Source organism: Lagopus leucura, unplaced genomic scaffold, assembly GCF_019238085.1.
Source record: "Lagopus leucura isolate 7727_CA_CO unplaced genomic scaffold, USGS_WTPT01 Super-Scaffold_73, whole genome shotgun sequence".
Lineage (NCBI taxonomy): Eukaryota > Metazoa > Chordata > Aves > Galliformes > Phasianidae > Lagopus > Lagopus leucura.
In genome coordinates, this window is record NW_024962252.1 from 24931170 (window position 1) to 24959135 (window position 27966).

The window sequence follows — 27966 nt, forward strand, 5'->3', positions numbered from 1 at the left end:
TGGGAAGCAGTAATCTTATAGTAAAAGAGTTTTTTTCAGTCTAACAGAAAAAATATGGAAGTGTAAGTGGCTGAAATCTGGAGGTGAGGTAAATTCTGAATTGAAGCAGGCAGGGATTTTAAGCAAAGACAATTAACTTTGGGAACAATTAGAAAACATTGCAGGTTCTCTGTCATTTACAGTTCAGGAATGGAGCTTAGGGGAAAACAATTTGCAAGAAATTTCCTACTCCTAAGAGAAATTAATTCAGGGATGCTAAAGGTCAGACCAGATAATCCCAATGGTCCCATCTGGCCTGACAATGCCTCTGAAGCATTATCTGCAAAGCAGACTGCGGTGTAGTCTCCTGTATCTGCTGCACATCATCATGAAGCACAGAAACACAGAATTGTAGGCTGAACAGACCCAGCTCACTCAGCCTTTCTTCATAGGAGAGATGCTCCAGGCCCTTCACCATCTTTGTGGCCCTCCACTGGACTCTTTCCAAGAGGTCCCTGTCTTTTTTGTACTGGGGAGCCCAGAACTGGACGCAGTACTCCAGATGAGGTCTTACCAGGGCAGAGTAGAGGGGGAGGATCACCTCCTTTGACCTGCTGGCCACGCTCTTTTTAATGCACCCCAGGATGCCATTGGCCTTTTTGGCCACAAGGGCACACTGCTGGCTCATGGCCAACCTGTCATCCACCAGGACACCCAGGTCCCTCTCTGCAGAGCTCCCCTCCAGCAGGTCATCCCCCATCCTGTACCGGTGCATGCAATTATTCCCCCCTAGATACAAGACTCTACACTTGCTTTTGTTAAACCTCACCCGGTTTTTTTCTCCCCAGCTCTCCAGCCTGTCCAGGTTTCACTGAATGGCAGCATGGCCTTCAGGTGTGCCAGCCAATCCTCCCAACTTCCTATCATCAGCAAACTTGCTGAGGGTGGCCATTATCCCCTCATCAAGGTCATTGATGAAGATGTTGAACAAGACCGGAACCAGCACAGACCCCTGGGGGTCACCACTGGTTACAGGTCTCCAGCTAGACTCTGCACCGCCAATGATGACCCTCTGTGCTCTGCCAGTCAGCCAGTTCTCAACCCACCTCACTGTCCACTGGTCTATCCCACACTTCCTCAGCTTTGTTATAAGGATGTCATGGGAGACAATATCAAATGAAGAAATGAAAGACATTGGAGAAGGCCTGTGTATATTAGCTGAGGTGGGCTTTTTTTGTATATTGAGCTACTGAACTAGTGATTAACTCACTTCAACTCTGTATATCAGAATGCACAGTTTATTATTGCTGCTTTTTAATCCACCTAAGCAAACTGTCTCCAATGCTGGGATAAATGGAGACATCTTTGAGTGTTTCTTTCCTGTCTTATATTTCTGAGTGAATAGAAATGTAAATTAAAAGCAAGACTAATTCCATGAAAGCAGAAGTTCAGAAAACAATCATCCTGCTTAGAACATGGAAGATAGCCATTGGATTATCATAGCAGACTGTTAGCTTAGAATTTTCTTCGCCGTGCTGAAGAGAGATTAGAATAACATCATGTAAAGAGATACTGATTTTTGTTTCATGATCAGTGTTGCTGCTTAACAAAAAGATATAATAGTGCCTATTCATGTTTGCGCTTATGGATAATATTAATTTCATAACTACAAGGGAATTAAAAAAACAAATCTATGTTTAATTGCATGCTTTGAGATGAGATGCATAGGTTGCGTATTGAAGCTGGAGTTTCATGGAATATAGAATGAAGTGTGGAGGATTTCGAGACTTCACAGGGAGTGTTTGTTTTCATGGTTTATCTTTCATCATCTTCTGATACTTTAAGATGTATCAAAAGCAAAATATTTTGGTGCTAAGGCAGTCTGTTATGTAAGGATATAAACGCTTTCACAAATTATTATATAAATAGCCATAAACTGAGGTTTTGTGATCATGGTATTTCTGATTGTATGAACACTTTTTTTCAGGATGCTTTAAATTGCATCAAGTCCTAGAAAGCTAGGAAGAAGCAAGGTGCAAAGCTTAGTTGCATGAAGAGGACTAAAGCGTGCACCTAGTTTGTCACCTGAGGCTGCATTAATCCTCCCTGGGCTTTGGGCAGGAGCTCAGGTCCTCTGTGTAGGCTAGTGAGGAAGGAGGAATTGTCATTGCCCTTTGGGGCATGTTGGCCTGCTGAGGGCTTCATTTGTTGAATGCTGGAGGTTTTTTTAGCTTGGAGTAATCACAAACAATAACTACAGGCAGGATTGTGAGGCTGACGCATGCCTGAGGCACAGATCCAGTTGTATGGGAAGACAAAGATCCTGTGGTTTTCTTGGGGAACAATCAGCTGGTTTCAGTTGCCACAGATGCTCTGAGCATCAATCTTAAACAACAAGGCATAATTTAATAGGATTTTTAATGTAAGTATTTCTCCTGCTTCAGTTTACAAACTTCAATCAAATCACTTGAAGGAGGAGATGATGTTGCTTCTCTGCCTAAAATTTTTCAAGGCATTTTGTTTCAATTTATACAGCTGGCACATCCACAGCTGATAACTCCTGCAGATGTCGTGTGCAGAATTGCAAATCTTCTGGCTCAAAACCCCCCCAGCCAATTTATTTCCCTTCAACATCTTAATTAGTTTTATAAAAATAAAAGAGAGAGATTAGGAAGTGTGTGATTGTGGGAGAATTCTCATAGTGTGAAGGGTAAAATGTGAGGGAACTGCTTAAAACTGAGCTGCAGTTCACTTTATAGTGAACTGGCAGACAGCAGATGAAATGATTACATATACAGCAAAATGTGGCTTGGGCATGGAAAGCTTTGCCCAAGGCTGCCTTAGTCTCACAAACAGCTTACGGCAGTGACTTGAATGTCACAGCATGCCAGGGATTGTCCCGACTGTGCAGTCAGTGCACGGCCACTCTGAGGAGTGCAGGTCTGAAAGACTTGGCGAGGGCATGCTGCTCTGCATTGGGATGCTGCTCTGTCATCTGCTGGCTAGACCAACCTGTGAAGCTGATGAATGCCATAGAGGCAGAATTCAAGATGATTTTAGCAGTACTTCATTGCAAACAAATGACATCTCCACATGTTTCTTTAGGTGTCTTATTTCTATTTTAATAAATGCTTGTTAATCACCATTAAAATAAAATAAATCCTACTTTGGTCTTCTCTTGAAACTTTGCTCCTACATTGACCATAAATTTCCTTATCACAATTTTTGGGGAGGCAGTAGAAGTCAAGTATTGGTGCCAGCAGTGATGACGATGCAGGAATTTATCTGTTATTGATATGGTATTACTTTCATGCAACTTTTGGAGCTGCCTTCTGTATGAAAAAGTGATTCTTTTATGGTATGCCTAAAAACTAATATAGCTTATGTAAGAAATAGAGAAAAAAACACCACCACCACCAACAAAAAAACCAACAGTTACAAATTCACGTAGAAAGGCAGTAATCATTTAAGACTTTTGTATTTCTGGTTTGTTGAGATGGCTACTCTCTTAGTTCAAATGAGCAGTGATACCATCACTGTTACCTCCAAAAGATGTGTGTTTTTGTGCTGCATTTAGGTGGGTGCAATGGGCTGTGTGACAAGAGCAGCTAGCACATGCACTTTAAAGATCCTGATTTCCAGATAGTATTTGGGTCATATGATGCCCGCAGGCATGATTCATCCACCTGGGCTTTATGCCAATCAGCAACTGTGTGGATACAACACTCCAGGAATACTGTAAAATTATTAAAGTGCTATTTTTTCTTCAAATAATGCAGTTGATTATAGCTGTAAAAACACAGGATATAGCTTCCTTCTGAAGGAGATTTTTTCATTAAGTAGATGCAGAAAATACAAAATGAACTGAAGAGAATGCAGAGCAGGTTGAGACAGATGAGCACAGCTAGTTTTCCTCAGCTCTGCAGACTTTCCTTTCGAAGGTTGCTGTCTTGCTATCACATCCTGTTTGAGGCAGAGATGGTCTTCACCTGATGGATCTGCTTGAAGCCCTGCAAGCTGTTAAGAGCTGACCTTAGCTGCAATGAGCTAAAAACTTTTGGTGTTTTGCCTCTATTAGGCTTTCATATGAAGATGATAATCTCTTTGAAGGGAATAAACCCCATATATCTATTATGTACCTAGTGCGTTTTTTTGTGGTGAAATTAATTTTCAAGAGATGAAATCATGCTTATTTTTAGACACATGCATTATGCAGACGGACGCTCTTAATTAAAGATTCAACAAGCCTTGTTCAGGGAACCGTGGAGCTGCATTTTTATGAGATATCTTGGTGTCTAGGAAAACAAATATGTGCAACTGATGGTTTTTTTTTTCCACGCATGCCAACATGTCTATCTCAGTGGTCACCTATAGGAGTGGACTTTTCTCAGATTTGCTCGGTTGCTTACCTTGCATTTCTATCTGTCTTTATGCTTCAAAAATTTAGCCCTCAGTCATTTTGAAAACCAGCTATATCTTTTAATTTCTACTTGTTGTTCTCACATACTTCATTTATTTATCTTTTTAAAGATTCATCAGAGAGAAAGGCTGAAAATTCCACAGTGGAACTAGAGAGACAGCCTTCTAAAAATGGGATGAGAAGGTACAACCTTTGTCAACTTGTAGAGAAACAGCAGTGTTTAATGTCTATGAACTTAAAACTGAAAAAAAAATTTCCCCTTTCTTCCTGAGTTTTTGACTTTCTGTCATGTGGAAGTAGGACAGGAGAGAAGGAATGTACTCAGGTTTGTAACATATCTGGGTTATGGTTGACTTGCTCTCATGTATTGTGTTTTTGTTTTTTTTTCTTTCATCTAGATAAAGAAGAGGCAACAAGATGTGGTGAGATTTCTAGAAGCCAATCGCATAGAGTTTGAAGAAGTGGATATTACGATGTCAGAGGAGAAAAGACAGTGGATGTATAAAAATATTCCTGAGGACAGGCAGCCTGCACAAGGCAATCCATTGCCACCACAGATATTCAGTGATGATCGATACTGTGGAGTAAGTAGTTGTTACAGTTGTCAGTGAACAGTGTGGCTGTATACCCTAATACTGTTGGAATGCATGCCTAATGCATGTTGAAATTATAGCATCGTTGATTGGCTTCAATTGGGAAGATGACCTTAAAGATGATCTAGTTCCAAACCTGCTGCTGTGGGCAGGATTGCCAACCACTAAATCAGGCAATAGAACATCTTGCCCAAGGCCTCTTCACCTGGACATAGAGCAGCTGACTACAACAGTCTGGTGCTTCAACCATCCAGCCAATTCTTTATCCACTTATTAGTAGACCTTCAAATCCGTACTTCTCTGATTTAGAGATAAGAACATAGAGTGGGACAACATCAAAACCATTGTATACCCTCTTGGCCTTCTAAATAGGCAAAACTTGCTGTTGAGCTTCTTCAGTAGTACCTAGATTAATGTACAACCTATTGGTGGTAAAGTTCTTTTGTTAGAACACTGGACTCTGGTGATTTCTGGTTTTGCTACTTGAGGGTAGCAAAAATTCAGAAGGAAATCTTTGGTACCACAGTTGAGAACATTGACTAGATCGAGTCATATTGTTATTATAATTTAGCTCCCTCTGTGTTGCTGTTATAGTGCAAATTTCATTTATGCTCAAAGAACCCTTGCAGTCTGAATCCCTAGGAAAAATGAATGCTATTTGCTACTTGATTTGTAAAATAGTTTTATTTTTTCCCTTAAGAGAAGCAACATGACACTTTTTCTGCTGAAAAACTAATAATCTTGAGAGCTTGTGAATCTGACAACAAATTGATGGGTGAACTGATTTCTCTGGTGGTGTGAGCTGCAATAACATCTATATCAGCTAGCTGAAGTGGTAGCCTTGGACTGTTACATTAAGAATGGCACCATATGGATGTTTTACTTCCCTACTTAGTCTGCAGCCCTGAGTCTTAGGCTCTCTTGTAGCCCGGGAAAACCTTCCCAGAACTTAGATTCTCCTTAGAACAAAATTTAAAAAGATCTGTGTCCTCTCTTCCTTGCTACATTCTTTTGTACTTCAACTGTATGATTTGCATATCCTTCAGGAGGCAGGTTTTAAGGTATTTACTGAATTGTCTGATGGGAGACCCCCCCTGGTTTAATGTACCACTCTCGATGCATCGAGAAGTGATTTTATAAGGTTTGTATGTGAGTTTAGTAGGAGGATGAAACAGGAAAGTTTGTGTTTGGGTTGTAATAGATGGATCAGGGTAAATGTGGATACAACAGGATGAAGAGACATCCAAGCTAGTTCTAACTTACTCCTGTCTGACTCTACTGCAGTGCAAGTAAGCTGCTGCTAGCTGATGGATCATTCAGATCTGCTGAGAAACTGTTAGCTGCACTGTGATGGCTAGCTTAATGCAGGAAGAGCACAAGAACTGATTCAGGATCCTCTGCAACAAATTACACAGAATCACAAAATTGCAGAGGTTGGAAGGGACCTCGAGAGATCACTGAGTGCAACAACTCTCCTGCTAGTGCTGGTCCCCTACAATAGGTTGCACAGGTGTGTTTTAAACATCACATGTTTGTTTGGAACTTCTTATCTTCAAGTTTTAGGCCGCTCCTATTGATACACACTGCCAGGAAGATCCTGGCCTCATCCATTTGTCCCCCGTCTCCCTTTAGATATTTATAAACATTAATCAGGTTCCCTCTCAGTCTTTTCACCAAATTGTATATGATTAACAGCTAACTGGCTTTTTTGAAGAAAGATACTTAACATCCCTCTGATATGTAAACAAGGCCAATACAAGACCTCCTACCTCAGCTATTTAACTCATACCTTCCTACTTCAGAATATAAAATGTCCATTGAAGAAAATTATCTGGGACACGGAAGGGATTTTGACACTCTTGTAGCAGCTCCTCACTTGTGGATATCAGCATTTATATTGTTCAGTGTGATTTTAGTGAACTTGGGTAGTGCAGTGTTCTAAGCAGTTGTTCTGTATTGATTCTGCATCTTTGCAGTTTTTCTTTATGGTATGTTTTAAAAAAGTCTTAGAAATTGCAGTTTGGAATTAGCGAGGCAGAAGATGTCATGCAACATGTGAGATGATCTTGTTAATCTGTCTGCTCAGCTGATAGCTCTTCTGGAGCAGAGTTAATCTTACTAGACCTCACTGGCTGCATGAACCCCTTCAAGGAGCAAATATGTTTGGTTTTTGTTTGTTTGTTTGTTTGTTTTTTGTTTGTTTTTCAAAGCAACATATTTTCTGGGATGAAGGAAAAAGTATGTGCTGGATCTTCAAAGTTCATCAGTTATCCTGCTAGCATTAATTAATGAAGTTCTCAGGTAATAGGGGAAGCAGGACATTAGGCAGGAGACAAAGGATGTCAGTGCTAGAAAGGAGATTGTAATATTGTAGAAGTTAGATGAAATCAGCAGGCATTACACATCATGTCCCCTTTCTGATTTCCACAGTGAGGATTTTCACTGGTTAATCTTCACATAATATTAAACAACAACAAAATTCTACTGTATAATTTAAAAACTAAACTAAAAAGTAATCACAAAAATTTCTGTTAATTCTGTTACATTGAAGCTTTCATTCCTGATTTATGTCCAGCCAGTTTCTATTCCATTATGCTCTATTAACCAATACTGTCTTTTTTCTGTCCCTGTCAGTTCTACAGTCTCAGCATACTACTCAGAGCTACCTATGTACTCGGTCTGACTTGCACATTATCACTGACAATGCAGACCTAGAATACAGACTGATCAGATCCTTTGCTGTTTCCATAAAAATATGAGGGCTAGACAAGGAAAAGCAAAATATGCTTTTGTTCACAGTTTCAAGAGAGATTCATAGGGGTATGACATAGGAACCCTGAGTACATGTTATGTTCATAGCCATACAGTTGTTTTGGTTTTTTTTTTCTGTGAAAAGTCATTACTATTTGAAATAATAACTTTTCAGAATGCAACTGAAGTTTGTCTTCAGTGCTTCCAGTTAGTATCCCTGAAGTGTTGGTGTTGTCCATTAGAACATGGGATAGCTGGTATAGAGAGGAAAAAGATTTGAGAAGGTGACTCATCCCCCTCTCCTCCAAACAAACATGCAAAATACAGGGAGGGGGATCCTTCTGGCACTAGCAGACCAATTCCATGTTTTGAAGCATAAGCGAGACAGTGACATTTTCCTGAGCTGCTGTAATTGCAGATATGATCATTCATCTGTCTTTTTCTTAATCTGACATCCACTTTCCAATTTTTCAGTAAAAAGCTTTGTTAATGGGATATTGAAATAGGAACTTTTTTCAGTGAGAATCATTTTTTTATTTCCTGTGAGCAAGCTAGATAAGAGCAGAGAGCAGACAATAACACAAATCATTTTGCTGATAATCCAGTATTATGTCATAGCAGTGACACTATGATAATTTGGATATTTCTGTGACTCTACAATCTGTTATTTCATTTAGTGACATTGCTGTAATATTGTATGTCTATGAGAGAAGAAGTCTATATTTCAGACACCATGCACATGAACCTCATTTAATTTACAGTGGTGTGAATCTGAGATGACTACAGTTACCTTGCTATAGCAAGTATCATGAAAGAGTTAGGAAATGTCAGTGCTTGAGTGCACGCTCCTTATACACTTTGCATACAGAGAAGTAAAATTAAGATACTTTGGAAAGACTGTAAAAACTGAACTTTTTTTTCCTCAGAAGGCACCATGTGGCCTTTTGACAGCACAATTCTAGTTCTCTCCACTGCTAGAGTGTAGATAGACATTATAATTTTACATTGAACATCCATCCCTCTCTACCATTTGTCAAATGAGTTTTACTGGAGTCCTTGTGTGCAGTAATGGAGGACAGAACAATGACTCCCTCCCCCTCCTCTAGCAGCTAAGAACCTACATAGATTCTTCTTCACTCACCTCCCTTTCTACCCCTCACAGCTTCCTGCCCAGGGCAAGCAAGAGTGGAATTGGAGGAATGAGTAAAAGAACTTATGGGTTGAGATAGAGACAGTGAGACAGTGTAATAGGTAAAGGAAAAGGGAGAGGATGGAGCAAAAAAACAGTGGTGCAAATGTGATCACTCACAACCTTGAAAAGAGAACCAGTGCCAACCTAGTCTAAAAGTAATAGCTACTTTGTTTTATTGCTTGCTGGCATTCAGTATCTATTTGGGCAGTTTGGATCAGCTGTCCTAGATGTGTATGCTTCCAACCTGTTGCCCACTCCCAGCCTACCCATGAGGGAGGTAAGAAGGGAGCACAATGAGAAATGGAAAAGGTTTTGCTGCTGTGCAAACACAGAGGAGCAGTAGCAAAACACTGATGTGTTATCAGGGCTATTTCAGTCACAGACCCAAAACAAAGCACCATAGTATGAAGACAACTCTATGCCAGCCAGACCCAGTAAAATCTCTATTTCTTATTCTGTACTATTTGTAGTTCATATCCAATACATCCTCAACACCCTCCTTCCCCCTGGTATTTTTATGTATACTTAAGTATCATTCAGTTAGTCTATGGGCCATCCCCATCAGGTGTCCATTCAGTTCATTTTTCCATGACTTGGAATCCATCTGTTACAGTGGTCATCCAGGAGAGGGGTTGGCTTGGACTGTTGGGCATTAAAGCTAGCTCAGGTTTGTTCACTGGCACACTTACCCAGTCCTTTACAAGGCTCACGCACCTTGCCACCCAGGGATTGATTTTCTCAGGTCATGTTCCTGGACAGCATTTCCAACTGGCTGCTTAATTTTATGTGAAGTCATCATCAGCTGCAGTGCATACAATAATACTTAGCAATTTGGTTACATAGGGGTATTCAAGAAACTGGAGGCCCATTGTGATATGGGTGGGAGCATCTGCCCTGGAGGAGCAGAAGATTTCATTCTTCCTTCTTTCATGAAATGGCTTTTAAACTAGAGGAGAAAGAGCTATTTGCCAATTGTCTCCACAAGATGGTTCCAGAGTACTGGGATGGTAGCAATGCAGGGGCCACATACAAGATTAGGCTGGAGGCCAATTTTTTTATCGTAACTCTCCCAGGCAAAGCAAAATTAAGTGATAACACTGCAAAAGATGAAAGCAGCCATTAACAACCCTTCACATTTATACAGAAAGAAAAGGAAAAAGCAGTGGAGCAAGTAAGAGAACAAGAAACTTGACTGAGAACAGCATTGTGATCAGTAGCAGAAAGTAAGAGCCTGCCAAATAACAGCTAGGTAAAAAGTTTGTTCTAGCACACTATTATCAAGTCTATTGCTGTTCTGAATGCATCTTGAGTTCTTGTTCAGGTGCCAAAGCAGGCTGCTATGAGTTAACCTCTGTCAATACCAAGCAACAGTACACCTGCTTGCTCATCTCACACTCCAAGCAGGTCAGGGCAGAGAATAGGAAGAGCAAAAGTGAGAAGAACTTGCAGGTTAGGGGAGACAGCTTAGTAAGTGAAGGAAAGGTGAAAAAAACACCAAATAATGCAAACGCAGTCACTCATCACATCCCAAAATCAGACCAATCTCCAGTGAGTCTCTGAACAATGGCTACCTTAGAAGACAGTTCTCCCTGGTGTTTATTGCTGAGCATGTATTTATTTATATGGTATGGTATACCCAATGGCCAGCTCAGGGAGTTGTCTCAGCTGTGTCCCTTCCCAACTTCACTGCAGGAGGCAGTGGAGAGCAGAGTTAGAAACAAAGACTTTAATGCTGTGCAAGCGCTGCTGGACAACAGCCAGAACGTTGGTGCATTATCAAGGCCAGACCCAAAGAAAACGAGAAATTAAAGACTGTAGTTCATTTTCTAAGTTTTCCTAACTCAATTATTTGCTTTCAAAGTTAAAGAAAAATTCAGTGCTCTATCTCTCATTCTATATTTCTCTAACAGCCAGATCAGTAAGTTTGCTCATGAGTTATTCAGATTCTTATGTAAAGAACTGCTGATAGCATAGACTGTGGCACTAACAATTCAGTATCCTGCAGGTTAAAAACACTGTTGAAAAAATGAATGGATAAATAATTACCCTGCTTACTGTTATCTTTCTTGCACAAACACAGGAAAGTCCAGGCAAATGGAGAGGTCATTGCAGACTGGTACATTTGAGGCAAATTCACAGGGGGACTATAATATGATGCCAAGAACTGAAATGCCTTAATTTTGGGCATGTGGCTTCTGGAGTGAAGTTTGTAGACGCTGAGCAGGGCTTTAGCTTCTTCACCTGATTGGCGAGGAGCTGCACCTACACAAATCCAACCAGGATCAGCAGTAGCCAGAACACTGGGCATGGGGAGTTCTTAATGTTGCACGCAAGAAATACTGAAAAAGTGGTGTCTGAATTTAGTCCTGTGTCTCACACCTCCTTCTTCTGTTCTCTTATATCTATCTCCACATTTGAATTTGCAGTCTTGTTAGTCTAGAAGTGAATCCTGGATCTGTTCCGGAGATTAGAAATCACCCCTTTCCCAGTGAAGCTGCACTCTGATTTTAAGCTTAAAAAAGGTTCAAGTTAGTGCTTTGAAACAGTGATAGTTTTCTACACAGGAAATCTGCCACTGATGTGAAATTGTCCGAAATTTAGGCTAACCAAAATTAAAAGGAAATCTGTTTCCAGGTGGGAGTTGTAGGGAAAATATTTACACAGCAGACTGACTCTTCTTTCTCTTCTTCTTTCTTTTTTTTTTTTTTCCCCTCTTGGGAGCTGTCCAGATGGTTTAGTGTATTAGGGTAAGCACTGATACACTGTCCAGTGGGCACAGCAGTAGAGACAGAGATATTTGATATTTATTGTCCTTCCCTGAAATGCAATATGTGACTATCAATGCCATCAAAACAGTGAAGGCCTATAGACAAAGAAATAAAATAGGCTGCTGAAAGGGGTCAGTGTTCTCAAGAAACCATTCAGTGCAGTCAAATACTGTTGCAGTGATTTCTGTGTACTGTTAAATTTCTGTCTTTTTTTTTTTTTAAGATGCTTTTTTTTTTTTAATGTGTAAAAGGACAAGCTGGTAACTACTCTCTAATAAGGAGAAAAGAGAGAATTTAAGAAATCTGACTAGAGATCATTCCAGAGTTTCTGCTCTGGCCTGCCATTGTGGAGCTTGTTATGCAGAGCTTGAAAGCTGTTTCTTTGGATCCTGAAGCAAAGTGGCATAATGCCCTTCCAGCATGACTGCTGTACGGTCTTCAGTTCCAGAGCCAGGGCAGTTGTGAGGCTAATGTGGTATCCAGCAAGGCCACATACAGCTCCTTGCACCCTTGCATGGTCCTTGCACCCTTGCATCTTGTCCAACTCAACAACTTGGTGGTCCAGTTTAGCCTTCAGAGGAGTGATAATCTCACTAGATAAAAGTTCAAGTGAACTGCTCAGGTATTGTATAATGTCTGTTTAGATTAATGATTAATGCTGCTGAAATTTTCTTTACTGTAGTGGAGAGAGTAAATTTCTGAGCACTGCAGTTTTAGCCTGAATTTTCTGCTTTCTGAACATTACGTATAGCTGTTTCAAGGTAAAGTAGCAGGTATGTTCCTGTAAATTATCCCACCATTTAAAGGTAACAGCTGTCAAAGACTGGATACATTTTAGTCTGTTTTCAGATACTATTTCCTAAGTAGAGTAATACAGAGTGTTTATGTAGTTTGAAGGAATTAAAGATGACCAGTATAAAACTAGAACTGTTACTGTAATATAGCAAAGAATACTGCTTTTTTTTTTTTTTTAAATTACATTGATGTTCTACAGACATAGGTCACTAGCAGTTTTGTTTGTGATCTTAGCTCTCCTTTTGCCATACTTTTTTGGAGAAAAGGGATTTATTCTTTAGTGGGTCAGGACAACTTTGACTACTGACTTCTGTAAAAGACCTGCGCTTCTAAAATATGCTAAGGATGAGAAAACTCATTAAGTGGCAGTAATACACTGAGAGTGCATAGTATAGTGCAGGATATGGATGTAGCAGTGTACTGGAGCAATACCTACAGAAGGCCATGGCAGTGGTCAGGGAACAAGAAGATGGAAACAAGTAATACACTACACCATTGTACCACTTGTAATCATGCTAATATAATTAAATTTTAAAAAACACTTTGAAGATGCAGCAGTTGTAGTTGATTTATAAGCAAACATTACATTAATTCACTGCAGTACCATTACAATTTTTGTGGCTTTCTTCTTTCTTTAATACCTTGCCATTTCTGTTCTTCCAAAGGCCAAAGAAAACAAAGAAAAGGCTGAAAGATGTTTCTGACAGTCTCATTCCCAAAAGAAACAAATGGAAGAGGGGAATCCATTATTTTTCCTTCAGTGCTCTAAGATGTCACCTGATCTCAGTAAAAGTAAAATGTTCTAAGAGGAAAACCAACTAATGTAGTTGGCATGTCCATTGTAAAGTTATAGGTGCCTTGAAACATGATCAACACGAAATATGTGCACGCAGAGTTATTGTGTAGGATGGTTAATTTATATCTTTTAGCTGTGGTTTCTTGTGAGAGGGTGATTACCACAGTTCACTCCCTGGTGTTTCAGCTCCTCCCTCCTTTCAAACTTCTGTCATTGTCAGATTGGATAATATTGAAATTGTCTAAACAGCTTAACAGCATGATAAATCATAGAATCATTAAGGTTGGAAAAGACCTCTAAGGTCATTTGGTCTGACTGTTCACCTTCCACAGATACTGCCTACTAAACCATGGTAGACATCTGGATCATGTTCAGCCAAGTGTAGACCAACACCCCCAGGTCCTTAATCTCTTCACAGTCTTTCAGCCATTCTACCCCAAGCCTGTAGTGTTGCCTGAGGTTGTTGTGGCCAAAGTGCACCTCTTGTGACTGGTTGCCAGCTGTATTTAACTCCATTCATCACCAGTTTCTGGGCCCAGAACTCCAGCTAGTGAGTCTCCAGCAGAGTCTACTTGTCCACGAGCAGCCAGCTTCTCCAGTAGAATACCATGAGTGACAGAGTCAAAGGCTTGGCTGAAGTTTAGGTAGACTACATTAAAGACCTTTTCCTCATCCACCATTTGGATCACTTGATCATAGAAGAGGTGAGGCTAGTCAGCAGGACTTGCCTTTCATGAACCTGTGCTGGCCAGGTCCGATCACTCAGCTTCCTGCACATGTTGTGTGATCTCACTCAAGATTATCTGTAAAGGTGCTGAAAAAAATTGCTAGAAGGTGCACAATAGTGACATACCTGTTATCATCCATATTTCTTGGATGTACACTCAAATATTTCCTGCCCAGGTGGGCATTCTACCACTTTGATATCTTAATTTTGAGAAGCCCTTCTGCGCTTGGACTCCCTGTGCAGAGGTGAGGGACGTTAGTTCCTGGATATGTGATGACTGTGTATCCTTTAGTGATTGTTGAATGAATGGCAAACATAATAACAGCCTGATTTTAGCATGTAACTGTCCAAATAGTAGAGCTGTAGCTGATATGGGCCTCCTTTTTATAAAGGCCTTTGTTTTTGAAAGCTACAACTGGAGAGATTACAGAAATAAGTATTTAGCCCATGGGAGAGGACTAACAAATTGCTTTGTAGAATCAGTTATATAAGCTCTTTAAAAATCCTGTCCAGAGATCTTATCAGGAAGTTAGCTAATGGAAAACTAATGTTTAGACTGCCCCGTGTTGTGCAGGAAAGATTTTCTTAGTTTTGTGTATTTATATAATACTGACAATACACGTGCACATATGTTCATTCTCCAAGGAGAGCTGTGCTGAGTAAGGCTTTCCATTGTAATCCTAATCAGATCAGTGAATGAATGTCATCTGTCCCCGAGAACTGAGCTGCCCTTTTTAGGAAGGATGCTAACAGCTTGTTCTCAATGGCCCACAGTATTCACTTGGTCAGTAGCAGAGTGCTTGTTCAATGTGTTTAAATCATGAATTGCCCATTATTTCTTGAAGAGTACCTTGCCTCTTTTATAAGAATAGAAAGGTCATGATCACATATATGTATATATGTTAAAAAAAAAAAAAGGTTGCTAAAGAGAAACAAGTTAAAAAAGCATGGCAATAGAGATCTCTTTATATGCTGTCCAATTAATGATTACATTTTCAAAAATCTGCATCAAAAAGCATTGCAGGCTACTGGGCAGGCTGCTTGTTTTTCTACTTCTCTGTGTGGTGAACACCTGATAAACAGTAAGAATCTGTTTGAAATGTTTAACAAATTCCCTCTTTCTCTTCTTGCAAATTAAAAGCTAATGTGAAAAAAAAACAACTTGCTCTTTTAAAAACGCTTACTGGAAACATTTCTCTCTGTGCACACTGTCTTTGAAACTGCAGTAGGTAAAAAGTTTCTATTCTCAGTTGCATTAACGTATAGACAGTATCTGTATAATTGCTGACTGGTAGACAAAATTTGCTTTGTGCTAATGTTTTACTTTGGCCCAATGCCATCACTCTTTTGTTATTACCCTTGAAGGACAATTATTTACGCTGATCTACAGCATCATCAGTTTTTACTTCGATGTGCAGCCAATATTTTCTAGCAGCAATTGTAGTGTTATTTAAACAAGTCTCAGTTTACCTGCTTAACAAATGGTCAGCCACATTATCTATGGCAGTGTCTGTAATCACAACATTCAAATGATCTGATCTCATAACGATAGGAATATAGCACACATAAAGAGTCTGCATTATAGCCAAGATGCAGCTGCTCCTGTAGCCAGGTTGAGCTTTGTGAACGACTTGGTGGTTGCTGCTGAGAAAAGAAAAACTACCCTGGAAGTGGAACTTCTAAAGAGCAGAGATTTCCCTAGGGCCAGCAGCTTTCCTACCAGGATAAGCTGGCATAAAACCCACATAAATGCCGGGAAGCTGTAAGGCATTTGTGTTATAATAAGCCATCAAATCCCAATTACCAGAATGCTTGTCTACCAGGTCAAAGAATAAGCAGCTCTTGCTTCACTGTAGCATTTGGGCAGTGAATGTGAATTAACCACCTGGGGCAACTTTGCTTCTGAAGACCTTTTCAGACACAGTCTGTCTCTATCCTGGTTGGAGTCGCACAACAGGAGCAGGGAAAGCAAAAATGAGCTGTATGCTACTGTCGTGAAAGGCCAGCGAGGTCTTGCATTGCTCTGAAGGTGAGCAGTTGAAACTTAAGTGTTGTTAGCTTTATTTTCAACAAAGCGAGAGCTCGTTATGTCAGCTAATCTGTTCTCCAGTAGCTCCTCCTGCATCTTTACTGCCATGGTGGTAAAACAGAGGCTGTATACTGGTCAGACAGCTTGGTGATCAAGCTGCTGCCACCTTTACAGATGAGAAGCCAAGTCTGAAGCAGTCATGTGGTTGGTATCCTGTTAAGCATTTTCTGTCTTGAAATATCCTTTTACCAACCCCATTTGTTGTCCCATTGCTTTTCCATCCCCTCAAACCATCCAGAGATTTTTTTTTTTTTATCCTGTCTAGCACTCCTTATTCTATGTAACCTTTCAAACCCACATCTTCATGATTTATCACTCATATTTTTTTTGTCTTTTCAACTTTTCCAGAGGGATTGAGCATCTCCATCATTGATTGTTCATGTCCACTGTCCCATTTATTTTATTAGCTACTAAATTTGCCATGGTTTTATATGTTAATAAAGTGTAATTAGCAGCTCTGGGAAGCACAAGGATCGTAATAAGTAATACAGCCACATTTCTGTCTGTGCACATAGCTGCCTTTTGCACTGGGGCTGTGGGTGCCAGTTTGCCACATCTGTGCATTTTTTAGTTTATCAGCTGATTTCTGAGTGTCTCCAGGGCATGGGTGTACCAGGGTCAAGACAGCACTACTCTGCTGACTCCAGCAAAGCCTCTGTGCCTGTGAATTTGACAGCAAGGACATGGTAGTGAAACCCAGTGCAGAGCAGGGAGCCATTGCCTTGCCAAAAATAGCGGATGGTGGGTTACTTCATCTTTAGGAGTCCCATGGAGTGTTTTAAAAGGGAATCCCTTAGACTGCAAATGTGCTGTGCTCCTGCCTGACCTTAGCACCATTTTCCTTCCTCAGCCTCAGTCACTGTCTTTCTATTTGGCTCAAATATCCGCAGACCTCCTTATAAAGGTCAGGTGAATGATGGGGTGTATTTAGAACATGTTGTCTTTCGTATATTACCAGGAAAGCCAGAGATACTCACTTTGAACTCTTGCCACACACAGGAGTACAGCAAAACTGATGAGTCCTTGTGACTATAGTACTTGAGATCACGTTTCTCAAAAATCTCTTAAGAAACTGCCTTACCAAAGTGATTTCTGTCAAATTTTATAGAGTTATTATGCATTTTTGTAATGTTTTTTCGAAGTATTTTGAGGTCATATATTTTCATTGCAGTCATTAATAAGAAAACTCCTGTTTGAAATTTTACTGCTGCTTTGAAAGTGTGGTGCTTTTTCTTCCTAACCCGCAGTAAAACATGAAGGTGTCCAAAGCACTATAGTGAGTTTTGTAATGCAGATATTTCAAAACATGGGAGAAATTTCTTCTAGCTGATCACCTTTAGGTTGTTCAATGTTCAGTTCATTTTAAAATGAATGAATGCGTTGGGTTCTGTGCTCTTGCAATCATATTCTTAGTTCATCTCGTTAGTTAACCTTCAGGGTGTTTTTCGATAGTGAGTCCAGATTTGATAGCAAAAATGTGGGATAAACTTAGGCGTTCTTCTAGAAGTAAAAATTGATAATTAGCACTTGCAGAAAGCTTTTGATGATTGGTTTCTGGAGGTTAATGTTCATAGATACTGGTGCATGAGCCAGTCGCAAAGTCACTGTCAGAGCAAGGAACGCAGCTCTAATCCTTATGATGCTATTTTCTGGCTGTCACTATTTCCACACTCTGTTTTTCTTTCACATTTCTTATGAAAACATGAAAAGAGCATGGTCTTAAGTGGTGATGGATGTAAAGCTGATTGAGACATCAGGATTAGGAAAAAATATAGGACTTGAAAATGCTGATGCAAGATGAGGACTCAACTGAGCAGTCTTCTCTTGGACACTTCTGAGGCAAACAAGTCACTGGGGGCTCATAAAAACTGTTTGTGCTTTTGAAAGGAAAAAAAAAACTCCTGGCGGGCTGTGAAAATGATGTTTGCCTTGAGCCATGCAGCTGCAGAAATGCTTGCTGTAGCTGCCTGCCTGCAGGTTGGTTGCTTACAGTCTTCAGGTTTAAAGAGAGTGACCTAAGCCAATTTAAACCTGCCTGAATGCCAAAAAGGTGCCCTTATTTTTCTCACTGTGGGTTGTACTCATCCACTGCTCCCCTACCTTTGGCTCCAGAGACAGATGACACATGTAAGGATAAACCCAAGGTGAAAATAAAGGCTAGTTCTCAGATCATACTGTCTTCACATGTGCTTGCTTATACAGCTCATGCTCCTCATGGCTTTTCATCTGCTTTAGCAGAGCCAGACTGGATCCTTTTTAGATTTAGCAGCATCTGTGCAATTTTCTGGTTTTATTCTTAGAGGTTAAGGGCTTAATTGATCATCTTTTGGCAGAGCTGCAGTATTTAGGTAAAAAAAATTAGGTATTTAATGATTACATTGCTCTCTTTTCATCCGTGGCATTGTTGGTTTTGCTTCCAGTAATGTTTCAGCTCATACCATGGCCTAGTCGTGAGATCTGTCAACTTTATCTGGATTTACTTTGCGCCTATTAATTTTAGATATATGTTAAATCAGAAATTAGCATCAGCTCATCACCCTCAAGGATTTTTCATTAATGGAAACATGTCTATTTCCTCTATTTAATTGTATGTTGTCAAAGTTAGGTAGAACAGGCTGTCCCTAAAAGTAATAAGGAAGGAACTTACAACTGTCTCATGTATCTCCATATGTTAGCATTTTAAAATATAATGGTAATAGTTCTGTGCTCATAATGATAAGCAGCATCTGTCTGCAAGGTCTATTTTCCAATCCATGATGCTGATCAGTGCAGGAGACTGTAATTTCCTATGCTCCGGTGTGGCTTTATTCCTTCAGGCATTTAATTCCCCTGGCAGTGAAAGCAAATAAACTTGGCATTTCTCATAGGGCCAAGTGAGTAGGTGGCATTCATTGGAAATTATATATCACACTTGGAGAAACATTTTTTTTGCTTCCTACTTAGGAGCTGAGAAGGCAAAATGTAAACACGAGTGATGGTAGGCTAGGCTTTAGTAAACTTTGGTTGGAAGATAGAAGGTTCTTAATCTTACCATAATGATATACCATACAGTAAACCATTATGGCCTTCCAACGACAGCCAGGTCAAATAATTTTTCCTTTTCATCTAGAGCTTCTTTTGCTTAACTTATATGGCCCCTGTGATTGTGGGTGGCTTGTGAGTTTAAAGGTTCAGGAGAATGCAAAGGTGGAAGGAAACAAGTGGGCAAAGCAGATAATGCTGGGCAAAAATTGAGGCTGAATTTCAGTGATAGCAGCACCTGTAACTATTACAGTGAGAAATCAGTCTCAAAAACTAACAAGATCAGAGGATAGGAGCAAAAGCAGCACTAGCTTTTGAGGTCAGGAGCATTGCAAACCACTACCACGCAGATGGCAAGTATGTGGAGGTGCAAAGACTACCTGTACTATTCTGTACTGAAAGTGTACATGTGCACAGTCAGTATTTAAAGGGATTTCTCTTACTGGATACATTTAAGTGTAACTACTGATTTTAGATATTTAGAAATAATTGCCATGTAATGATGAGCATATAGCTGACATTTCCTGACACGTACATGGTATTTTACTTGTCAGAAGTAGTTAAGTAGGGAAGTAATATTCCACTTTATAGCCATGTGGAGAAGGGAAGGAGTCCGAACTGGGTGCTTTTATTGTTTGTCAGTGGCCATAGAGGAAATCTTTACTAAACTGCTAAGAAAACCTGAAACTTCCTGGCTTCTTGCTATTTGCCAAATCACTAAATTGTGCTCTGTTGTTCACTATTTCCCTTAAAAACTGAAGTCTATCAGCTTTCTGATGATAGAAGAGCAGCAGTTGTCCTATGCAATAACAGTAAAAGCAGTAGTAACACTTTGGGATCAGACACTGGTTTTAAGCAGCTCAAACCTAAAACGAGCATAGTCATGACAATGAAACTTTTTTTTTTTTTCCAACCTTTCTATAAAATAAAATTCTTTATGGTAACATTTCATTTATAACCATGTGATGTGTCCAAATCTGAGGTAAAATTGCTGATTTCAAAGGATGAGAGTTGTAGTGAAGTCTCTTCCACCACAGAAGAAGTGAAGAGGTCAGCTGGAGGTTTCCACGTTAGTGTTTTGTTTGGTGAAATGCATGTTGGAAACCTCATCAGAAGCTTGTTTGAATTTTTAGGCACCTAACTACTTAAAAATATATCTGCAGTGGATTTCTTGTTCATGCAAATCCATGTTTATATTTCTCTACCAAGTAAAGTAGTGAAAGGTGTTTCAGTTAGAGAATATGTGCATTTTTTCATTTCCTTTGGAGTTGGTGATGTCATTACCTTTCAGAATAAGTTTGCACGGGAGAGAATGGGTAAGTATCAGTATTTTCCTGAGCTTTATTATGTATCATCCTTTACTCTGATACATAGCGTGGGAAGATCAAGCAGGAAAACACGAACACGGATGTTGACTCATTTTTTTTATTTTTTATTTTTTTCTTCTAGGATTATGATTGCTTTTTTGAATCGAAGGAGAGCAACACTGTCTTCTCCTTTCTTGGACTGAAACCTAGTTTGGCACCTAAGGTCGGTGTAATATGGCAGACTTTTCGTGGAATACTTGAAATATTGAGACTGAACTTTCCTTAAACTGAATGAACTTTGCATCTAGATGCACAGCTACCATGGTAGCTATTCGTGTTAATGAGGTAATTGAAATAGTCACAAAGAGAAGTAAAGCATTTAAAATAAAAGATTTTCACATAACGAAGTTTGAGAAGTATATTTTTGTGTCACATTATCAATGTAAATTGATAGCAACTGGCTTTTTTAACTGGACAGAGATAGTCTTGATCACTGGAATGTCTGGAACTTAAGTCACCATAATGTCATTGTTCTGGCTATATGGCCAACAAAGACAGCACTTATGATTATGCATTATTGTTGTTTTAAATGCTGACTAGATGGAGCAGCCAGGAGTTGCAGAAACTTTTTGGGTAATAATTAAAATGTAAAGAATACAAATTTGCAGAACAGAATACAAATCCAGTAAACATATTTCTGTTGAGGACAGTATAATATATGAGATTTTATTGCCACCTGGAAGCCTGAATAATACCTTCAAATGGCTGTACAGAGCACCTTTGGGCATTAGATTAGAAACATAGGAGAGGATTTTCTTCCCTTTGCTGCTGTAATATAGCTGTGGTTGGTAGTAGTGCTGCTTCAGGCCTGGATGGTAGCTCTTTCGTATATACAGAGTTACACATCTGTCAGGAGTCTATTTCTGGACTGCCTGGAGGAGAGGAGTAGGAGGGAACTTCATCAGGGAACCACAAAAGCAGGTTATTTTGGCAGCATGCCTTGCTTTGGAGCTTGAAGAGTTAGTCCTAGGAAAAATATGTTCTACTGCAATCACAAATAGCAGCTTGTATGCAGTTATATTCCTGGGAAAGAGCCTGCTACAAACCTGGAGGATTGTCATTACAAGCTTGGCTAGAACACACTATCAGTCCAATATTGTTTCAGAGGAATGTGTCCTTAGCTGTTTTGTGGACCAGGGGTAGGAACATCCTATTGTGAGAGTTACAGACACAGAAAATGAATATGTATTCATCGCGTTAATAATCTTTTTTTCACACTCTCTTTTCTTTTAAATAGGAGTCATAACCCCAGAAAACCTCTCTGAAGTATCAACAACTGCATCTTCTGGATGAATGACCTTGTTCTTTAGCACATGACAGCTTCACTTATGGATCACTGTGATAGAGCAAACGTATCCTTACTAGTAGTCTGCTTGCTATAAGATGGTGCTCTCCCACCAGTGTGGAGTTAATAAGATGTATATGAAATAGAATTAAGGCTGGGCTACGCATCTTCCTTTTTAAAAATACTCATTGATGGTAGCACTTCTATCTTTGCATTGCTTTTGCAACTAGCACTGATATTCTAATAGACACATAGGTTTAAAGATAAGAAGTGGAAGTGCAGGGCTTCTGTCATTCATGAATAAATTCATACAGACAGGTTCCTTATGTTTTTAATTCTACCAACTACTGTTTCTGAAATTACCTCATCAGCACAGTTAAAATGCTGGTGGTTATTAGAATGTTTGTGCTAACTACTATCCAGAAACAAAAAAACTGTTGATCTTAACATCTTAAGATCTCAGTTCAAGCCAATAACTGCTGTATTTTTATTCTACATTTATTTATTATTATGTTTATGCTAGATCATTTTTATTGCAAGAAACATGAGTTACTGACCTTTGTCATGTAAACTTGATTTGCCTCATGATACCGGTTCTTTAAAAACAATTGTTATCATGAACGGGGTGCCAAAGCAAAATATCTTGACATGGTTCCTTTTCCAAATGAGTGTGAAATGCATGTGAAATCATGTGATGAAACTGTACTGGTTAGTTCAAAAGAAGAGGTCTCATAGCTAAAGATTACATCGTTATCTGTTTACCAAGAAAGATTAAACACCCAAAATTGGACAGTTGGACTGTCTAAAAATGAAATTTTGCCAAAACTTTGAATTGACCTCCACCATTAGCCACATAAGAGTCAGAGAGATACTTTTGGAGAGAGCATTCAGTCCCCTATATTGGTAAACACTCTGCCACTGCCCATCAGCATACCTAACTCGCCAAGCTGTTGTCCTACCTATGTCCCCATGTATGGAATGGTGGAGATGCCTCAAAGACAGTGAGAAAACTGAGCTTGTACTTTGCTGGATGAGGCCATGACAGTCAACTCAACTGAGGAACAGGAGCCAGGTGGAGATTATTTCAGTAGAACTGTTAATGACAAACATAGCAGATGCAAGGCCCGTGACTTGCCAATAACCATTACAAAACGTGTTCTGGAAAGAAGTCAAATTGCATTCTGTGTTTTGAATCAAGTCTGGCTGTTAAAATAAGAGCTATGCTGCAAACTGTCTGACTCTTAAATGACTTCATAATGACTGGATAGTGCTACTCAAATACACGTCCTCACGTCTTTGCATAAATGAAGGACAACCAATCATGTGGGAAAGCCTTTTTACAATCACAGAATCTCTGAAGCCCAGCTTCTTCTAAAAGGTGTCAGAAATGAACCCTGTCTGTGTAACAAATCTCATGTTCTATAAAAGTCAATAAACATGCCGTCCTATGTGAGTTAGTTGGAAAGGACAACCAGCGATCATCTGGTCCAGCTTTCTATAAACCAGGACTCACACCAACACTAGCTCAGGTCAGATGTGGACTTGTTTAGCAGTGTTAAAAATGTCCAGAGATGGAGGTCTCATAACTGTCTATTTAAGCAGTGCTGCAGTAATCTCCTACCATCCAGCCTGTTGTCCCAGGTAGTAACTTGCAGCTATCTTTTCCAGCTCTCACAGGAAGAGTTTGGCACCACCATTTTGTGACCCAAGATAGCAGGATACCATTAGATTGCCTCTTAGTCTTCTTGCTAGACTAAACAAATGCAGCTTTGTTAAACTCTCTTCATAGACTCTGTGTTTCAGGTCCCTGACTGCTTTGGTTTGGTGGAAGGCTACTCTCTCCAGTTTCTTCTACTGGAGAAAAGATGGATAAAATGTTTCAGAAGTAGCACTCATCAGTACCAAGTAGTGCATTGCTGGCCTATGCCCAACCTGATTTTCACCAAATACCGCAGTCACCACCTCGAGGTGGTCACTTTTTTTCTTTTGTTCTTTTCAAACTTCAGGAGGTTCCTGTTAGCCCAGTCATCATGGCTATTGAAATCCCCCTGGACTGAAGCTCTGCCAGCTGCTTTCAGCCACTCAAGTTCTATGTTGTTCGCAGTTTTACTGAGGGTACATACTAGATATTTCTCCAAGTCCCTGCCAAAGATGCTGAATGATAGAACATTAGCCTCTCAGATTTTGGACAAGAGCCTACTCAAGACTATAGAGGTATGATGTGAGAAATGTTCATGACTACCAGTTTCTGGAGTAAAGAACTGGTTACCTTCCTTTTGGTGTTGCCTCAGCTACAAGCTGCTTACATCTCTGTGACTTTTCCCTTTAGTACAAAGACAAGAAAGCTTTATAAAAGGAGATGTTAAGCTTTAAAATGATATCCATCCATAAATCTTTGGACCCTCTTTGGTCCCTCTTTAGACCCTTGGGTATCTCTTCAGCTCAGCTAGGGGAGCTAGATGGAGCAAGAGCACGCATGGATTTCGTGTCCATGGTGGTATTTACCAGACAAAGTCTTGGTTAGAGCATCTTCTCTAGAGGACCCCTTAATGGGGGTTGATAACATTCATATGTATGTATGTGTGTATACAAGTATATGTATATGTATTTTTAGGATTTATGTTGTATGTAGTAAGTTATTATTTCACTCTTGTCACCAATCCCATATTTTCATGAGACTTGACCTTTAGTATAAGAAGGGAATGTGACACGAGATAGAGCTGTACATTAACAAGTTCTATGTAATTATTTTTTTTAAGTTTAAGATTCTTTAACTTAGAAAAAGAATACAGATATAAATTGAGATAATTACACAGTTAATTACAGAGAAGCCATCCTGGATTTATCATGTACTTGATATATTGTAAACTTAGAAAACTGCCTGAAGTCCCACTTTTGAAAAATTGACACAAGTGAGTAAATCCACTTGAATAATCCCAGGGGAAATCCCTGGCTGCCTGTTGCAAAAGGCAAAATCTCACTGAATTCTCCAGGGATGAAATTAGTTTTACAGAATTCTTCTTGAACACTACTAACTATAGAATAGAAATCTCCAGCTCAATGGAGAGCAAGTTCTGTCACAGCCAAAAGGTGAAAGTAGCTTATTTCAGAGCATTCCTGTGGGTGTAATCAGTTGTATGGTGGGCAACACTAGCTCCAAAGATATCCTGCTTGTTTGCATGGATTGGTGGTGTAAGTCCCTTGGAATGTTTGCTTTTGAATTACAAGCAGCTAGCTAAAAGCCAGAAAGTATATATGTTGCTTGAATGTGAATTTTGTCTGTTGTGCAACAGCCTTATTTTTGTAATTAAAGCAAGTAGAGTTCTAGTTTGTTACACAAGATGATCTGGAATTTTTTAAACCAGTTTTGTAATAATGAGATGTAACTATTGGATAATGGAAAAGTTCTGTGGAAATGAGCCGTTTATTGAAAGAAATAGAAAATCCCTAATTTTGTTAAAAATATTTTGCATATAAAGGTGATCCCAATTTTTAGCTAATATTTGTAATTACCCCACTTTTTAAAGGAGAGAGTAGTGTGAGCTAAACTTCAAATATTTATACCTAGGTGAAGTTGTTTGTGGGCCTATGTGCGTGCACACGTTCACTGTATCAGTGGCTTTATAGAGATGTTTTTGCTTGTGCCACACACTGCTGGATAGTGCCTTGCCAGAGAGGGGGCTGTTACTGTAGGGTCTTCTCAGATGTGCTCAGCTTTCAATTCACAAATGGGTAGTTTCTATTATCTCTATTTTTTTAAATAAATCACTATGTTGATTTTGTGGCCTGAGTCAAGAGACACGTGCATTGGCTGCTTAGAATCAAACCTTCCAAGGAAGTGGATGTGGAATAAAGCCCCTAAATCTATCTCTATGCTTTAAAGTAACTCTCTTATGGAAGCATTGAGCAGCCCAAGTGTTATCACTAAAATGGAAAGAGGCTGCCAGCTCTTTGTGGGTGTCTTTGTTGTCCCTCCCAGTTCCTCCACCCCAGTCAGGCCTTTCATTTAGGGAGTCCAGTTCTTGTTGGAATCCCACGATAGCAAAGTGGGAGCCTGAGACTTTAGGCAGTGACTTGAGAACTGCCTTCACAGGAGCACAAGACGGGGATCTTCACCAGGTAATGCCAAATCCTATCAGTTTTAAGCAACTTCCCCACTGGTTTCTCTAGAGCTTGGTGTGCGCAGTGCAGGGAAGTGTAAGCACGAGCTGCTTGCCTCTTCACCCTGAGGAATTTGGGAGGGGAAATGGAGAGCTGCTTCTTGAGGTCATTCCTTCAGCCAGGGCAGATTCACCTCATTCCTTTCATCCTGTTCTTTGCCTCATCCTCATGTGCTTCATCCCATCCTGCGCAGACCTGTGTGCAAAGCTCCTGCTCCCCACCTCTTGTAACACTGCAAGAGCAGAGCTGGTGCTCGCCTCGACGCGGCCTCGGTGTTCTGTAGCTCGGTGCGGGAGGGAACATGTTGCATCCTAGACTGTGTACACGTGGAGTTTGAAATTATGTATTAAAACTGTGCTCGTCTAATAAAAAAAATGTAATTCGGAAAAGGTGTTTGGACTGTGTTGTGTGTGCCAATGAAAATCACGGTGAAACGCCGCTCTTTGTCCTTGCTGCGGCTCCCTCTGGTGACAGCCCGGTGCTGTGGCTTGGGATAATTGATAGGTACTATGGAAACGAGGGGTGGCTTGGGCCAGCAGTTCTACTGGGAGTGCATGCAGTCCTCTCTATGCCACAGTGCCTGCAAGAGATAGGGCTGAAGGCTTGTTTTCTTTTTGCTGCTCTTAATTTGTGTGCTAATGAGAAGAGGAGAGAAGAATGTAGTTTGTGAAGAGGCAGAGGTGAATGATGTACTGATTTTGGCTGTAGGAACTAATATAGCTCATTTACTTTTAAGTATGATATGAGCAGCATACTAATATGTTCGTATATACAATTTTTATCATTTAATTATACACTTTCTAATTAAAATTACATCTGAAGAGGATATAACTTTATGATGGAATCATAAGATCTTTTGAATTGGAAGGGACCCTTAAAGGTCATCTAGTCCATCTCCTCTGCAATTAACAGGGACACCTACAGCTAGATCAGGTTGCTCAGAGTCCCATCCAACCTGACCTTGGCTGTCTCCAGGGATTCCCCATCCACCACCTCTCTGGGCAACCTGTGCCGATGCCTCACCACCTTCATGATAAAAGACTTCTTCCTTATATCCAATCTAAATCTTCCCACCTATAAGTCTGAAACCGTTTCCCCCCTGTCCTATCAGTACTTTCTGCCTCAGCTTCCTTTTTGAATATACCCCCAGTGCCCTCTCTTTACCCACTGCAAGTATCTCTGCTTGGATGGGCATTGCAGAGAATGCACAGCTCTTTCTGTGTGTGGGGGAAACCCAGACTCACACAGCCTGAGATGTGAAACAAGTCTGGCAGAACCAACCTGCTGGTGTGCACTTGTCATGAAGAGATTTAAAGAGCGGTGGTGGCAGCAGGAGAAGCCTTCAGAGTTATTTTTGGCACCCAGATGGCACAGCAAATCTGCTCGGGGAGCCAGTGCAGGCAGGCTTGGAGGCTGCTTGGAAGTGATGGGACTTTCCCAGTGACTTATCCCTGGTTCCTTCCTATGCTGAAGGCTCTTAGGTGCCCCTTGGGGTCTACTGTCTCCAGTGCTGTGACCAATTGGTATGGGCTGGACATTATAATCATAGAATCATAGAATCACATAGAGACTAAATGGAGGTGGAGGAGGCTGAGGTGGTGCCAGGGCCTCTGGGCAGTGGCAGTGTCTCATCCTGCAGTGGGCTGCTGGCACCACTGGTGCCTGGGGGAAATTAGATCCCTGGGATGAGGAGTTCTTCTTTGTACAACAGTAGCACCACAAAGCACTTCTCAGCGGGTGCTTTAATTATTGCAGCAAGCAGAATTCATAATTGAGAGATGAAACAAAGACAGAGACGGTGTTGGTATTTTCTTTCAGTATTTGGCAGAAGCCTTGTCACTTAGCAGTTTCTCATTTTAGCACTGCCTGAGCTAATGCTCCAGTTTAGCATATTTCCAGGGCATGTTGTGTGGGCAGATGAAAGAGCTGCACTTGCTAAATACATGAATTAAACATTCTCTTGACACACTTTAACCTTTGATTAATTCAAGGTGTCAGAAAAATCGATAGACAAGGATGTGT

General features: G+C 40.2%; 1 protein-coding gene across 2 annotated transcripts in view; it reads left to right on the top strand.

The window, feature by feature from the left end:
• Nucleotides 1–26333, top strand: part of SH3BGRL2 (SH3 domain binding glutamate rich protein like 2) — a 41378-nt gene extending 15045 nt beyond the window's left edge. Inside the window, exons 1-4 of one of the 2 annotated variants that reach the window (XM_042894270.1) lie at nt 1118–1202; nt 4798–4983; nt 20581–20661; nt 21736–26333. In XM_042894270.1, the coding sequence (XP_042750204.1) occupies nt 1134–1202; nt 4798–4983; nt 20581–20661; nt 21736–21744 (345 nt within the window). In that variant the 5' untranslated portion in view covers nt 1118–1133 and the 3' untranslated portion in view covers nt 21745–26333. Of the gene's footprint in view, nt 1–1117; nt 1203–4797; nt 4984–20580; nt 20662–21735 lie in introns of those variants that run through there. The other variant, XM_042894277.1, reaches the window with a different exon arrangement.
• The last annotated feature ends 1633 nt before the right edge of the window (nt 26334–27966 follow it).